General features: G+C 35.9%; 2 protein-coding genes and 2 pseudogenes across 4 annotated transcripts; 3 read left to right on the top strand and 1 right to left on the bottom strand.

Moving 5' to 3' along the window:
- Window positions 1–55: 55 nt before the first annotated feature.
- Window positions 56–2,049, bottom strand: LOC143566979 (protein transport protein sft2-like). The gene is made up of 4 exons (XM_077053520.1): window positions 1,825–2,049; window positions 652–919; window positions 446–550; window positions 56–361 (listed from the first exon to the last, which is right to left on the bottom strand). The coding sequence occupies exons 1-4, from the start codon at window positions 2,034–2,036 to the stop codon at window positions 251–253; spliced, it is 696 nt and encodes a 231-aa protein (XP_076909635.1). The 5' UTR covers window positions 2,037–2,049; the 3' UTR covers window positions 56–250.
- Window positions 2,050–2,949: 900 nt separating this feature from the next.
- Window positions 2,950–6,351, top strand: LOC143568285 (protein REPRESSOR OF SILENCING 3-like). The gene is made up of 4 exons (XM_077054476.1): window positions 2,950–3,159; window positions 3,958–4,185; window positions 4,271–4,678; window positions 5,296–6,351. The coding sequence occupies exons 1-4, from the start codon at window positions 2,950–2,952 to the stop codon at window positions 6,349–6,351; spliced, it is 1,902 nt and encodes a 633-aa protein (XP_076910591.1).
- Window positions 6,352–7,207: 856 nt separating this feature from the next.
- On the top strand, window positions 7,208–9,584 carry LOC143568264 (organic cation/carnitine transporter 7-like; annotated as a pseudogene). The gene is made up of 4 exons (XR_013141550.1): window positions 7,208–7,485; window positions 7,578–7,810; window positions 8,489–9,211; window positions 9,366–9,584. The product of XR_013141550.1 is annotated as an organic cation/carnitine transporter 7-like (transcript).
- Window positions 9,585–10,188: 604 nt separating this feature from the next.
- Window positions 10,189–11,931, top strand: LOC143568275 (organic cation/carnitine transporter 7-like; annotated as a pseudogene). Its single transcript, XR_013141554.1, has 4 exons — window positions 10,189–10,448; window positions 10,542–10,779; window positions 10,901–11,611; window positions 11,713–11,931. The product of XR_013141554.1 is annotated as an organic cation/carnitine transporter 7-like (transcript).
- The last annotated feature ends 4,507 nt before the right edge of the window (window positions 11,932–16,438 follow it).

Here is a 16,438-nt window from a genome sequence, read left to right as displayed (position 1 = left end):
GAAACAAATATAATAAGTCAAGCTAAAAGGGAGACACATGAACTGATGAACATCATATCATACAAATCTTCTTACTCATCCTATATCAAACAAAAAATGGAAGTAATGCTCCATCCATATCTTACATACTTTGATCAATCAATTCCCAATCGAGTGTCACCAGAAGCTAAATCCTTAAAAGAAAATTTAAACTCATCTCATAAAAAAATTCGGTTGAAGTGTATAGTAGAAGTGAAGATGCAGTCAATGGTCACCGGCCGAAGCATTTCATAACCGAAGAAGTCAAAGAAGACGTTAAAAACCTCATCCCCGCCGATCCACCAGGAAAGTACGAAATACAGTAGTAAGCAAGTGCAAGAACCTATCATACATAAAGAAATAACGTCAGATCCGATCAAAAGAAGCCATGGTCAACTTTTGGGTCAATGAACAAGATCTGTCTTACCTGAATTACAGCAAAGAACACAGAAAGGATATAGCTATGAAGCACCATCGACACATAAATGGTACCAACCATGCTCCCTATGAATCCCAAAGTGAAAGGAAGTCTCTGCAACATGATAATAATATGTTACAACTTAGAACCTATAACACAAACTGTCACCTCTAATTTAATTTGAAAACTGTTAAACAAAAACTGTTAACGATTGCCTCTGTTGAAGTCATATGCAGAAACTGATTCTTTGGGCCTTTGAGCATGAAGAACGAGCCGATTATAAACCCACATCCAACGGTGAAACATAAAGCAAACTTTTGAGGTACGATTACTATTACAGGTAAGAAAACTGTAAATGCTATGAACACGAAGAACACTCCAGATGCAAGAAGAAGCCCAAAATACATGAGTGATTTTCCTGAAGGGATGTTACTGGTGGCTGACTGCAAATTCCCCGGTATGTTACTCACTCCCCTTGTCACCCTAAACAAGAGCCAAACAAACAATATTCAATAAAAGATTTGTCAATGTTTACAGCAATAAATTCAATTTAGGATAACCGGCATGCGTTATACAAACACCACCTTGGTTATCCAAACACCACTTGAGGCCTATACAACTCCTCGTATAGGACCAAAATTGTATCAGTTTGTGTCGGTATGTTTCAGATTATGTTGTTGGTGCCTCGTATAGTTCTATATGACCAGCATAGAACTATACGGCTCGTATAGGCCTATACAGTTTGTATAGACACTTATACTGCAAATTGATTCTATAAAGGTTGTATAGACCCTATATAGTTATACGAGCTCCCTATACGACTCGTCATATAGGCTGCAAAAAGTTGTTTCTCTGTTCCTTTGTACCCTTGTTAGTCATGCAGTGCCTATACAAGTCAAACAGGCCTGTAGGAGTTGTATAGGCATGTACAAACATCATAGGGGTGGTGTTTGCATATAACATCCCCGATAAACCAGAGATAACATTTTTTTACCGTATACTGGTGCCATACCAAACAAGTACCGACCAAACGCAATCGGTGCCCGTACCGGTACTCTTTCTCATGTTTTCGGTATCAGTACCATTCAGTTTCAGTACTACAACGGTACCGGTACCGAACCAAACAAACCGGTCCAGTATTCGTATATAGTTCTGCTCGTTTTGGATCAATACCATTCGGCTTCGGCATTATCAATACCGGCACCGATCCAATCCATAGGATAATCAGCCTAGATACCTTAGATCACACCTATAAAATGTATTTTCCCCAATTATGAACCTAACTCTAACATCACAATGCATAAACTCACAACATATTCATAAACATTCAAACAGATCACAAAATCAAATAGCTAAACCCTAAACAACTAACTCAACTAGTGACTTACACGTTAAAGGTGCCAGAAACGGTGTCGTTTGCAGACCTAACAGCCGATTCGATATCGAACGAGCCGACGAAACTAGATCCTGCATCGGAATCCTTTGTAGCAGCATACGAGTTCCAGTCCGATAACAGTGATGAAGATGGAGCTGATAATGACTTCGGTAGTGAATTAGGATTATTATCTCCGGCACTGCCGCCGGAAAACCAGCTTTGCATAGTTACTGTTAGGAATTGACGGTGATGGAGTACTTGGTTACTGGTTAGCTGTTGTTATTACTAGTGGAGTCGTGCGATTTCGGTTCTCCGGTAAGCAGTTTTTCATTAATCTTTTTAATTGTAATGAAAGCCGAGCCCGAAACTCGATTAGGTTTGAGCTCAGCTCGTTTTACATATACATAGTTAGAGATTGAGTGCGACTTGATTTGAGCTATATTTCTAAAGCTTAACTTCGGCTCGTGTTTATGTTTTCAAGCTCGAGTTTTACATATGCTCTGCTTGTTTAGTATTATAAATATTTATAAATTAAATATATTATAAATATTTTTATATGTATTTTATAAGAGTATTGGTTTTTATTAATTCCAACTATCATTTTTTAGTAGATGCTGGTTCTAACTAATAAACCGGTTGATAACGGTCTAACCTTTTATCATATTTGTTCTCAACATTCCGCGACTAACAAAATGCTAACGTCGTTAATTGCAGGCTGCTGGAAAAACGCTTTTGACCGGAAAAGTCACAGAATGTGAACCGAACAAAATCTTACGATCCGAATTTTCCAAATTAGAGCGGATATAAATACAAGAGGTGCACAAAATACCCCGGTTTTGGAGCCAACCCGGTGTATCCAATCCTGAACCAGTTCCTACTCGTACCCTACTTACGGGTATAACCTAGTATTGGGTTCCTCCTGGACCTGTACCCGACCAACTAATGGCAAAATCGTTTCCACCTCTATTCGGTCAAAACCTGACCCTTGAAACCCAAAAAACTTCCGTCAAAACCCGGTCAAATACTCGATTATACACGAAACATGAAAAGTTTGAATAATGAAGGGTATACATTTGGGTGAAGGTCAACCGACCCGGCCCATAAATCTAACCTAAGTCATTACCTTCAAGCTGCTTTAATGGACGGAGACGGAGAAGTAACCGTAGAGAAAACACGGATACACGTCGGCGGACTAGGCGCCGGAGTGACGGAGGATGATCTCCGGAAAACGTTCTCGGCGTTAGGCGATGTAGTCTCCGTCGATGTTGTTCGCACCAAAGGCCGCAGCTTCGCTTACCTCGATTTCCTTCCTTCTTCCGATAAATCTCTTCCAAAGCTCTTCAGCACGGTTCATCTATTATTATTATTTATTATTATTATTATTATTATTATTATTATTTGTTTGAATGTTAATTAGGATACATTTTTTTCATTGCAATTGACCTAGGGCTTATAATAAGTGGACTGTGATAAATTTATATTGAGCATATTATACTACCTCTATATTTGCAGCTGTGTTTGGTAGATCAAGTTTCAGCAAAATTAGGGAGATTGAAGTGTTGTGTTGTACTCTTTAATTTAATGCAATAAACGAAAACGAGCAGACTGCTAAACTAATCAAAGTTACAGTAACCGGTATACCGTTTTAAGTTTTAACATCCTTGAACGTTGTAAAGCTTTAAATTTGTAAATGATGAAAGTGGCCACAGGCCCACAACTCAGAAGTATACATCAGGTTACGACGTTTCTATTTTATCGATTTTTTGTAATTGCATTATAAGTGTATGTATCACAAAAAAAAAGGTTCTTTAATAATAACATATGTTTAAGATTAAAATGAATAATCACCATGTCATTTAAACATATTGGTATAGGCATTTAGATACACTTGTGAATACTGGTTTTTTGGTAATTAGATTCCCCCATTTTTTTCTGTTATGGTTTGCCCTTTTTATTGTCTTGATTTTGCGGTTCTTATGACATCATGATATTTCTTTACTTTAATTTACAATGCAATTTATAGGCCATTAGTAAGTTGCTGTGAGTTGTAATTTTTTTCTAAAGCTTTTTAGTTATTTTCTAATCATATGTGAGCATACTGATACAATAAATTTTAATGCCTACTTTTAACACTCAAAATTTACAGTATAATGGATGCATGTGGAAAGGAGGGAAGTTAAGGCTTGAGAAGGCTAAAGAACATTATCTTGTTAAACTGAAGCGTGAGTGGCAAGAAGAATCTGAACGTGCCAGCAAAGCATCTGATAATTCTGATGCTGATGCAGCAATAAATCATGATACTTCAGAAAAACCAAAGAAACCGACCCCTGCAGATAAGCCACAGATAAACTTATTCTTCCCCAAACTAGGAAAGGTAATCTTTATACTTACATTTTACACTCTCTATAAACATACTGTCTTGATTCCACTTTATTTATTTTGTTAATTCTTTTTTATAGGTAAAATCATTGGCCCAAGTTGGAATTGGAAAGCACAAATACAGCTTTCAGCAGATTCAAGTTCCCGCTGTTCCAACTCATTTCTGCGATTGCGAGGAACACTCGGCTGATTTTCCACCGCCAAATAAAAAACCGTTTTCTGAAATTGACAATGAAACCTATGGAATCAATGAGCAAGAACTGAATATTATGAACTCAGTGATGAATAAGATATTTCAAAGGGCAAATCCGCCTAAGCAAGTAGTTGAGGTCTCTGAATCGACAAATGGAAAAGATGAAGAGATTGCTGGTGAAACTGATGAGGAAGATCATCTAACGGATGAGGATAATCTGATTATTAATGTGGCTAATAGGAAAAATGACAGCATGGATTTGTTAGGTGAAGTGAAAGCTATGATGGCAAATAAGGTATTGGTTACAATCGGTTAGTGTTATTCGTTTTTTAATTTCTTTTTAGTTTAGTATGAGTTGAAAGTTCCCATCTGCATAAAAGATTTGCCAACTTAGGTGTTATTTATATCTGAAACAAGTCGAACTACTTGGATTTTAAAACTAAGGTAGAATAGAAAAAATAGGTCAAATAAGCAAAATTAGGCCAAAAGTCATCCAAAGTGTTACAAACGCTCAAAGCTTACTAAACCCTAACTATTGATCCTGGCCTTGCCGACCCATCACCACGTTTTGTCAAGTTCAATTTTGTGTGTGTTTTCTTTTTTCTTTTTTTTTAAAAAAAAAAATTTGAACGTGTTGAATACAAAAGATAGATTGTTAAAGTGGCCAACTAGCCCGACCCGAATATTTTTCCGTCTTTTCTTTTAGTATATAGCTACATATTCAGTTGGCCCAGAACTCTACTTGATCCGATCGCAGATCACAATAAATTATTTTTTGGGTATGGTATTGTGTATGGTTCTTGGTGTGCTTTAATGTTTTGAAATAATAATAGGGTAAAGTCTGATCTTTCAAGACGACCCGTTTCAGGATTAAAACTATTGTATTTTGTCCTATACTTGTTTGGTGCTCAGGTTCAAGTACCTAAGAAGCTAAATACTTCTACCAAGAAACCAAATAGTGTGAACGACAATCCTCAAAAGGAAACCCTGCCGCTCACTAAGAAGAGAAAATCATCACACTCAGAAGAAACTTCTAGAAACTCTCGGACCCGTTTGGTTACTCCAGAAAAAAACAAAAATAAAGTAGAGTTGGTTACAAAACAATCTGGAAATAATTCTTTAAGGTCATTAAAGTCCACATGGAAAGATCTGCTTGGTCAGAAACGCGAAACATCGTTCAATATTTCTGAGTTCATTGCATCTATTCCTCAAAGAAAAGAAGAGGAATTTCACAGTGATAAAAATAAGAAGTTAGAGGCTGATGGGCCTGGGCCCAGGATCGAATCAGAAGTAGGTGAAGCTACCACCGAAAACGATATTCCCGACATTGTTGCAAACGATACCCCCGACATTGTTGTAGACGATTGTGAGCAAAAAGAAGAGGAACAAAAAGCCGATAATACAGTTGACCAAAAAGAAGAAGAGCCTAAAACTGATGATCTTGATTCCATCTTGGAAAAACAAGAAAATGATCAAGATATAAAGGAACCAAATAAGGATTCACATGTGAAAAATGATGAAGATTTGATTAAAACAGCTAGAGGTGAATTTTGGAGGCATAAATCTTCATGGACACAATTAATCAGCACTGCAAGTCATACTTCTTTTAGCATTTCACATATTATTCCCAATAATGATTTCGGAAAACATGATCAACAAGCGGATACATTCGATTCACAATCGCCAAACAAGAATCTTGATAATCAGATCCCGGTTGTGAGAAAGGAAGCTCCTTTACCACCTGTGAAGAACATTATAGATAAAAAGAAGCTTGTACCGGAAGCTGCTTTACCACCTGCGAAGAACATTCCAGATAAAAAGAAGCTTTTATCCCTCGGGAAGTTAGAATCTGATGAAACGTGCTCGTTTATGAGGACCGAGGAGTCTATAAAGGAGTGGAAGAAGATGAAAGCATCTTTAAGCGGGTCCGTTAACAAAAAGAAACGGTTAGTTAACGAGTCTGCATAAGGTTATCTCGACTATTGGGTTATCTCGACTATTGTTTATCTGTTGTTTTGTCTGATAGATTATATGTGATGCAGTTTACTTGTGACTTATGTTTGGTCATCTAAATTATATTTTTGTAAACTATTTGGATTTTGAATCTGTTGGTATAAACCAAGTTATTTAACTTTTTTTATTCTTTTTTCAATTTTTAATAAGTGAATGTGATTGGTTGAAAAAAATTGTGCCCCATCATTACCTTTTATCCACCCTCTTCGGCACTGTTGCAATTGTGCCTTCCTCCTTTGCTTTCCACCATGAAGGTGACGTGGCTGGCAATGGGCAGCGTCCACTACACTTAACAGTCTTGGCATCAGCGTGGTGCCGTGGACGAGTATAGGTTCCGGTATCGGTTGGTTTGATATAAAAGTATTGTCCTAATTATTATATATATTAGAAACAACCTTGTTGCTACACTAAATTTTGTTTTCCTTTCTTCATAATTTCCTCAGCTTGAGGTTTTTTAGGGTGGACATTTAAACTAAAATAAAATAAGGCCGTTAAGCCGTTAACTATACTATGAATATGAGCTAGACGCTGTTAACGGTGGGCCTGTCACAGCACGTGGGTTAAACTTTACTAGTTACTACAAGTAACTTACAAGTATAATTGAATTGTGCTGCCTAAATAAAAACAAAACCGTTTCATTCATACACACCGGTGGGTCCCACCATCAACATAAAATATCTATTCAGGTAATTATGGTTCGTTACAAGTATTCCACTTGTGTTTCATCAATCAATCAATAAACTGATTATCAAGTCAAGTCAACGCAAAACTAATCAATCATTTTATGCATCAAACAATCAATTCATTGACCAGATGAGATACCAGGTGTTGTTTAGCTACACACTGGATGAAGCGCTATGCGCAATCGGGTTCGGAAGGTTCCAAGTAGTTGTGCTTGCTTATTCGGGTTTGGGTTGGGTCGCAGAAGCCATGGAGATGATGCTTCTGTCGTTCGTGGGACCCGGCATTCAACCCGAGTGGGGTCTTTCGGCGAATCAAGAAAGTATGATATCAACTGTGGCTTTTGCTGGCATGCTTGTTGGTGCATATTCATGTGGAGTTGTATCTGATACTTATGGCAGAAAGTAAGTTTCTTTAATAATATTATTATTGACCATATTGCCCTTGGTAGTTATTTCTGTTAGTTAATGGATAATAATATTGTTTTGGTGTTTTAGGAGGGGTTTCTTTTGGCTGCTATAGTAACAAGTATTACTGGGATTTTGAGTGCTTTCGCGCCTAATTATATATCGTTGTTGATTCTACGATGCCTGGTTGGTGTCGGGTTAGGGTGTGGGCATGTGTTTACATCATGGTTCTTGAGTTTGTTCCGGTTCCAAATAGAGGGGCTTGGATGATTGTTTTTTCGTGTTTTTGGACGCTTGGTACGGTAATGGAGGCTTCACTTGCATGGGTAAACAACTGAACACCTTCAAAGTTTAAAGTTTAAACCATTTGATTCGGGTTAAAAAGAAAATAATTTTATCTCTAGCGGGTCGGCCCGACCCATTTTGATCTGTACAAGAAACTTCATTTGATTCAGGATATAGTTATCTTTAACTGGTCGAATTTTTCGTTTTTAAATCTCTAACGGGTCACCTGACCGACTCGTTTTGACTTTTTCAAGATGCCATTTGATTCAGGGTACTTTTATCTCTAACGGGTTAAATATTTATTTTTTTAATCTCTAATGCGTTAACCTGACGTGACCTGTTTTCACCTGTAGAAGAAACCCCATTTGATTTAGGTTACTTTCATCTCAATCGGGTCGAATAAAAAATCCATTATTTCTAACGGGTCAACCTGACTGACCCGATTTCACCTGTACAAGAAACCCCATTTGATTCTGGTTACTTTTATCTCTAATGGGTTATATAAAAATAAAATACCATTTACCTCTAAAATATTGATTAAAAAAAGTTTTTATAACGGTTTAACCTGACCCGACTCGTTTTCACATGCGCAAGGACAAGAAAGCCCATTTGATTTAGGTTACTTTTATCTCTAACGGGCCAACCTGACCTGACCCGTTTTGACCCTTACAAGAAACCAGTAAGCCCACCATATGATTTATGAGTTGATTTCATTGCAGTGGATCATGCCTACATATGGTTGGAGGTTGCTCCTTGGACTATCCGCGGTTCCATCTATCGTGTCACTACTGTTTTACCGTCTTGTACCCGAGTCTCCAAGATACCTTTTAACACAAGGACAGTTAGACGAGGCCCAACAGATTCTCGTGAACGGAGCTGCACTCAACCAAAAAGAACTCCCAGTTGGTCGACTTGTTTCTGATCATGTAACCAATGAAGACGAGTCCTTAGAAAGTACCGTGTTACTCTCTTCAACAACTAAACCAGCTAGTTCTAAAGCAAACTCCCCGTCCATACGCATGCTTTTATCACCAAAGCTGATCAAAACAACGCTTCTCGTATGGTTCTTGTACTTTGGCAACACATTTTCATATTATGGCATATTGTTGACTTCACAATTAAGCTTGGGGCAAAGTGAATGTGACTCGCCTACCGTACACTCGGACAATATTAAGGATCCGAGTTTGTATGTAAACGTGTTCATCACTAGCTTTGCAGAGCTTCCTGGGCTTGGTTTAGCAGCTTTTATATTGGACCGAGTTGGTCGTAAGATCTCCATGGAAATCATGTTAGTTGCAGGGTTCGCTCTATTACTTCCATTAGTCGTTCATCAGAATGAAGTGATGACCACCGTCTTTTTGTTTGGAGCTCGCATGTTCGTTTCTGCAAGTTTCGATGTTGTCTGTATCTATGCTCCAGAGGTATATATGTCTTATGTTAATGTTTATTAGTTAACAGTTAATAGTTAAAAGTTAAAACTACTTTAATCCAATAAAAATTGTATATATCATCGTACTCAGTATATCCCACCAATAGCAAAGCTATAGTAGGGTCTGAGGAGGGTAAGATGTAGACAGCCTTACCTCTACCCCATAGGAGACAGCAGTTGGAATAGCGACAGCAATGGGCAGAATCGGAGGCATGGTGTGTCCGTTGATAGCAGTTGGGATGGGTAGTGGTTGCCACCAAACGCTGCCGGTTATTCTGTTTGAGGTTATATTACTTTTGTCATGTCTGAGTGTTGTGCTTCTTCCATTTGAGACCAAAGGGAGGGAGTTAACAGACAATATAGATTCACCTGTTGAAGTAGAATGAATGTCTCAAAATTGAAAGATCAACTTATTAACGATGGCTATTTGTTATCGCCAAGAAGCTATTTCTTAGCTGCTTATTCAATTAGTGTAACTAGTAATAATGCAAAGATAATTTAAAGACTATCACAAGCTGCAACAACTTAAAAATATTTAGATAAGTTTCAAAAGCTCATGAGAATGGATATTCAAGTGAGAATTTACCAGAGTGAAGCGCTTAAGTGGGGGCAATTAGATAAAAGATGTCGAAGAGCTTTTGTGAAGACCTTCACAAAAGTCAACTTCAAGTTTCCAAAGCTACCAAATCCATTGAATGTTGGTTTTTGATCGATTTCACAGTCACAGTCATGAAGTATTATTTGTATGTTATAATACAACAAGATACCACATAATATGATACAATATAATATTTTTAAAAGAATATGATATGATCCCACCATTAGATAAAGTCACAAAACCAACATAAAATATTTAATATTTAACGTGAAACATGATTTAGTTACAACTATTCTTAGTTTCTTAGTCCACACATTTAACATTTTGTCTTTAACGTGAAATTTGATTCAATCAATCGATCAAGTCAACTGCGAGTTTTCAGTTGTTACAAGATGAGAGATCAGTATACACTGGATGAAGCACTATGCGCAATCGGGTTCGGAAGGTTCCAAGTAGTTGTACTTGCTTATTCGGGTCTGGGTTGGGTTGCAGAAGCCATGGAGATGATGCTTCTGTCGTTTGTTGGACCCGCCATTCAACCCGAGTGGGGTCTTTCGGCGAATCAAGAAAGTATGATATCAACTGTGGCTTTTGCTGGAATGCTTGTTGGTGCATATTCATGTGGAGTTGTATCTGATACTTATGGCAGAAAGTAAGTTTCTTTAATAATATTATTATTGACCATATTGCCCTTGTTAGTTATTTCTGTTAGTTAATGGATAATAATATTGTTTTGGTGTTTTAGGAGGGGGTTTCTTGGTGCTGCTTTAGTAACAAGCATAGCTGGGATTTTGAGTGCTTTCGCACCTAATTATATATCGTTGCTGATTCTTCGATGTTTGGTTGGTGTCGGTTTAGGGTGTGCGCATGTGTTTGCATCATGGTTTCTCGAGTTTGTTCCTCTTCCAAATAGAGGGGCTTGGATGGTTGTTTTTACATGTTTTTGGTCACTTGGAACGATAATGGAGGCTTAGCTCGCATGGGTAAACACCTTCAACCCATTTAATTCAGGTTAAAAAGAAAATATTTTATCTCTAACGGATTAAATAAGAAACATCTTTTTATCTCTAACGGGTCAACCTGCCCCGACCCATTCTATTGCAGTGGATCATGCCTACATATGGTTGGAGGTTGCTCCTTGGACTATCTGCGGTTCCATCTCTCGTTACACTACTGTTTTACCGTCTTGTGCCCGAGTCTCCAAGATACCTTTTAACACAAGGACGGTTAGCCGAGGCACAACAGATTCTCGTGAACGGAGCTGCACTCAACCAAAAAGAACTCCCGGTTGGCCGACTCGTTTCTGATTATATAACCAACGAGGACGAATCCTTAGAAAGTACCGTATTACTTATCTCTTCCTCGAGAACCAAAACCAACAGTTCTAGAACAAACTTGTCATCCATACGCATGCTTTTATCACCAAAGCTGATCAAAACAACGCTTCCCGTATGGTTCTTGTTCTTTGGCATCACATTTTCATATTATGGCATTATATTGTTAACCTCACAATTAAGCATGTCGCAAAGTGAATGCGACTTGCCTACTTTACACTCGGACAACATCAAGGATACGAGTTTGTATGTAAACGTGTTTGTCACTAGCTTGGCAGAGCTTCTTGGGCTCGGTCTAGCAGCTTTTATATTGGACCGAGTTGGTCGTAAGATCTCCATGGAGATCATGTTAGTTGCAGGGTTCGCTCTATTACTTCCATTAATCGTTCATCAAAATGAAGTGATGACCACCATCTTTTTGTTTGGAGCTCGCATGTTCGTTTCAGCAAGTTTTGTTGTTGTCTGTATATATGCTCCAGAGGTATGCATGTATGTCCTATATTAATGTTTATTAGTTAATAGTAAATAGTTAATACTAATTTACTCCAATCATAATATTAAGTTTTTATTATATGTGCACAGGTGTATCCTACAAACTTAAGAGCAACAGGAGTTGGAATAGCAACATCAATGGGCAAAATCGGGGGTATGGTGTGCCCGTTGATAGCAGTTGGGATGGGTAGCGGGTGCCACCAAACGCTGCCGGTGATTCTGTTTGAGGTTATATTACTTTTGTTATGTCTAAGTGTTGTGTTTCTTCCATTTGAGACCAAAGGGATGGAGTTAACAGACACTATATAGTGTTTCATATGTTGAAGTAGAATGAATGTCTCAAACTATCGGTTTTGTTGAAATACATATGACCGGACGAAGAAAAACAGTTTTTGTAACTTATTTGGTAGTATAAGGCTATAAGCTCATATTATGTCTGACCCGACGAAAAACTAACTGATGCAAGTTTTTGCTATAGAAATAGTACCTTGCTGCTCATACAATTATTTGTGTTACTAATGAAGTAAAGATGAAGTTACTAGTGAACACATAATGAGAAAGTTAAACTTAGGTTTACGTTGTTCACGTCGTATGAATTTTTAATATTTCTAAAAGTGGTTGTGAGTGTATAAGAGAGAAAAGATAAAGATAAAAGTATAAAAAAATACTATTATTTAATTAAAAGAGAAAGAAAACGTAGTGATTTTTAATGTAATTATATGGATATCAATAGTAAACGGATTGGAAAGGCTCTAAGGGCTTTGATGATAGTGTATGTATATTTACTAAATGACATTTACTTTAAACAATAATATTGTCTTTATTTTTCAAGATTATTTTAACAATAACATGGAAGACATGCATTACCAATCATGTAATTTGATAAATCCTAATGGAAATGAGTTAAAATCTTGCCCAAGGTAAAAACCATCTTCTTTAACTACCCAAACACATATTCGCGATTTGCGAAATCTCCACGGTGTGCAATATTTCTTATTTGTTGCATCATCGAAAACATCAAAAGAAATTGATTTTGAATTCCAATAAAAGTGCGCAAAAAATTTTGTACGGAGCGTGATAGCCTCACAAAAGCCCCAGTTTTCATTATCGTTCAATGCAAGTCTGTGATATCCAAGATCATTGTCACCTGATTGTACACGAACAGTAACAATATCATTGATTCCGTTGTAGATATACATATACCAATAACTGTAAAAACAAACTTTGATGTTTGGCTCGGTATCTTGAGATACTACTAATGGGCTAACTTCAGATGCTATTGGAGTGTTTGTAATTGGAGATGCATTTGTTGTGATAGCAAGACAAAAGAAAAAGAAAAATAGGCTATTCATGGTTGTGATAAGTTGATTACTATTGTTTGGGTAATGAGGTGTATATGTAGACTAAAAGTTGATTAATTTATATAAAAGATAAAATAATAAATATATCAAGAATTGTAGGAGAAAAAAAATCAATTTTTGTACAAAACTGTTAATCATTAATTAGTATTTAATAGTTATTAATAATGTGATATATTTAAAATGTTAATTAAATGAAGTGATGTAAATCATATAATACAAATTAATCTTTCTACCATCTAAAAATTAATTGATTAATCTTTCACAATGTTATGGAAATATAATTAATAATTATTAAAATAATCTTATTTCCCATTAATTAATTGTCCGGATAAAGGTGTTCATCTTTCCTCGTAAGATGGAGAGTTCAAATTCTGAAAGATATGCATGTATAATTAGTATGAGACTATGAGTTTTTTTAAAACATATTGTCCAGATAAATTTAGTTAGTCGTATTGACAGTGTACACGTTGTTAAACCTTTTATCTTAAACTTTCCCCCTATTTTTTCTAGGAAAATTGGATTTAAATATTCCCACCTTTAATGGGTTGGCCAATAATAATCTCACCTCCGGTATTTCTCGCTGGTAGTCCCACCTTTTCAATGTTTTTTTGTTTTATAAACCAGCGTTAAAAAAACTTAACGGGGTTAAGTTTTTGCTGATTTGGCTGGTGAGTTGGCAGTGTCATAATCCTACATGGCTTTTCCCTTTGGATTAAAATGCAATTACTATATTTTATTATATTAAATCCTATTATCCAGATTTATTAACTTGGATCTGACCCAAACCCGCGACCCAATTAGACCCGGATACCCAAATCACTAGCTTGCACCATAATTCTCGTCCTAAACTTAGAAATTGAATCTTGCATATCCTTATGCATGCCATAACGAGCCCACCGACACCATAAACATGGAATGAGATCAATTATTGATTCGTATTACTCGTTTGAATGAACCGACGTAACCTGTTAATCAATATACTTTATATTGTTCATAATAATTCAATTAAACTTTCAGAAAGAACCTCACATACATCACCTACAGTTACCCTATAATGAATATATTATCATTGATGTTTTGATGCATGTTCTTGAGCCCTTTCCGCCGTCACTGCCGGGATCAAATTAACCCTCTTCCAATTATCTTTATAGGTAACTAATTATACCTTTGTGTTCGTCGTCATTCACTCTTTAATAGCCCTAATTTCAATCGGCCAATCAAATAACGAACTGGCCGATTGATGATCTAGGGTTCATAATACTCTATGGGTTGCGAATGTCTGGTTATATAGGTTCTGTTTCTGGATTTTTATCAAAGGATCACTTAGATCAGTTGGCTTATGCATGTGGGTCTTGACTGCGGGGCTGGAGGCGCAGGTTCGAATCCCCTGCAACCCGTTTTTTTAGGATTAATATAGTAATTGCATTTTAGGATTAAAAGGGAAAAGCCATGTAGGATTATGAGACTGCCAACTCACAAGCCACATCAGGAAAAACTTAACCCCGTTAAGTTTTTTTAACGCTGGTTTATAAAACAAAAAACAGTGAAAAAGTGAGACTGCCAGCGGGAAATACCAGAGGCAGGATTATTATTAGTCAACCCATTAAAGGTGAGATTATTTAAATCCAGTTTTCCTTTTTTCTAATGACGTAATAGAATATTTGATTAAGAAACAATTAACACTAACGGTAGTATTTTTCATAAATAACATTTCGGTAACATCGCAATTCACAATGTTGCTTTGATGGTATCCTCTTTTTTTCGTAATAAAAAAGAAAATCAGATTTAGACAAAACATAATATTATATGACTATGAAAAAATGGCATAACATCGGTACTTGGACAATGTTGGTTTTTTTAATACCTATTTATATCATTTTAGTTGAAGTTCATATAGCTTTATCACCACACCAAGCTAGTGATTGTGCACAAACAAGATCTTACGTGCACTTTCATAACTTAATTGTATATATAAAAATATATGAATATTATACATGTATTAAAGAGAAAATAATGCCTGATTTTGTGGTATATATATTTTTAAAAAAATTAATGATGTATAAGACTATAAGTTATCTGAATTAAAAAAAAACGGTAATGATAAATGAACAGAAGTCAACAGAAGACCAGAATCTCTAACCTTAATTAACTTTCCTACTATTCACGTAGGTACTTTATATTTATGTGAGTGACTTTTTTATATTTTCTGAAATAGTTGTGAGTTGATAAGATAAGAAATAGTGTTTTCAGTAAATTTGATAAGACACTGTTCATAATCTATAATTTTTTTAATATTTTTTAAACGTGGTTGTGAGATATAAAAATATGAATGAGAAAGAAAATGCAATGATAACGATATAAAAATATTATTTAATTATAAATAAGATATAATAGAGATGATTAATTACAAAAATATCATCTATTTAATCTTAGATATTAAACTATTTAGATCAAGGGCACTTTTTTTTCCTTCATTTTTTGAGCTTACTATTCTCTTGTAATTGGTTCTAACTTTGTTCGTACTTTTATAATACAATTTACAATCGTATGTTAAGGACATTTCTTTACAAGTTTATATTCATATACCAGTAGCACAACATTTGATGCATTCCTTTTGAGCAATTTTAAAAGGTAAAATTAACTTTTATAATTATTAATAATTAGTATACATTATTTAATTCATTATATTAACTAATGCATATTTATTTTAGTAGATTATTTAATGTAACCACTAATAAGTATAACTATATATTATTATTTAAACAATAATACTATCCTAAAATAATTAATGGTTAAGACCAGCTGATTCAGATTTAACTCTTAAGAAAACCTGTAATACGCGGGCCGCCTACTAGTGTACATAATAATATATGTAACATAATAGTTTTGGAATTCACTTTTCACATAAAACTCTTACAAAGGGAAAGAGAGAGGGCTGCCAAGCGGTGGCCGAAATGGGGATACATGGTTGCCAGCAAAGCATTTTTCAGTCAACAATAACTTTCGATGCATTTATGTCATGGCAAAATCCTTTTGCTTAAAAACACGTTTAGTTACATGTGTTTGGCACGTTTTGCATTTTCAATTTTTGTTTGCACATGTCTCAGACAAGGGCGTCTATGAAAATCGTGAGAAAAGAAATTTGGTCGGGCGATAAAAATTTTTGATCTTAAGTAGAAAAATTTTATAGTTAAGTATAAACAATTAAAATTTTAAATGAGTGTGCACTTTATATATATGAAACTACTTTTTATCTCGTTACAAAGGTAACCACAGGATTTGTTTTCTGTTTCGAAAAGGGTTGACCAAATCAACCGGAAAAGCATCACAAAACATAGATTTGAAAATGAGGAAAGTAGACCGGACCCTAAAGTCGCCGTCGTCCGGTTTTGGTGGTGGTGGTCGTAGGTGGGGGGGGGGGGTAGCGGTTGCGTTCTCTTCATCTCTTTAAGGTT

The sequence above is a fragment of the Bidens hawaiensis genome, unplaced genomic scaffold (genome assembly GCF_021521415.1).
Source record: "Bidens hawaiensis isolate Kalapana, Puna unplaced genomic scaffold, B.hawaiensis_p1.1 tig00001236_1, whole genome shotgun sequence".
In the NCBI taxonomy this organism is placed as follows: Eukaryota; Viridiplantae; Streptophyta; class Magnoliopsida; order Asterales; family Asteraceae; genus Bidens; species Bidens hawaiensis.
The sequence above is the reverse complement of the archived record's forward strand: the minus strand, read 5'-3'. Positions and strand labels throughout refer to the sequence as shown.

Bases quoted from the DNA above. Each gene is read 5' to 3' on its own strand.
- LOC143568285 (XM_077054476.1), top strand. From the start codon at position 2,950: ATGGACGGAGACGGAGAAGTAACCGTAGAGAAAACACGGATACACGTC. The intron at 3,160-3,957 runs GTTCATCTATTA...CAAAATTTACAG, and splicing joins TTCCAAAGCTCTTCAGCACG to TATAATGGATGCATGTGGAA. The intron at 4,186-4,270 runs GTAATCTTTATA...TCTTTTTTATAG, and splicing joins TCTTCCCCAAACTAGGAAAG to GTAAAATCATTGGCCCAAGT.
- LOC143566979 (XM_077053520.1), bottom strand. From the start codon at position 2,036: ATGCAAAGCTGGTTTTCCGGCGGCAGTGCCGGAGATAATAATCCTAAT. The intron at 920-1,824 runs GTAAGTCACTAG...GCTCTTGTTTAG, and splicing joins GTTTCTGGCACCTTTAACGT to GGTGACAAGGGGAGTGAGTA. The intron at 551-651 runs GCAATCGTTAAC...ATCATGTTGCAG, and splicing joins TGCATATGACTTCAACAGAG to AGACTTCCTTTCACTTTGGG.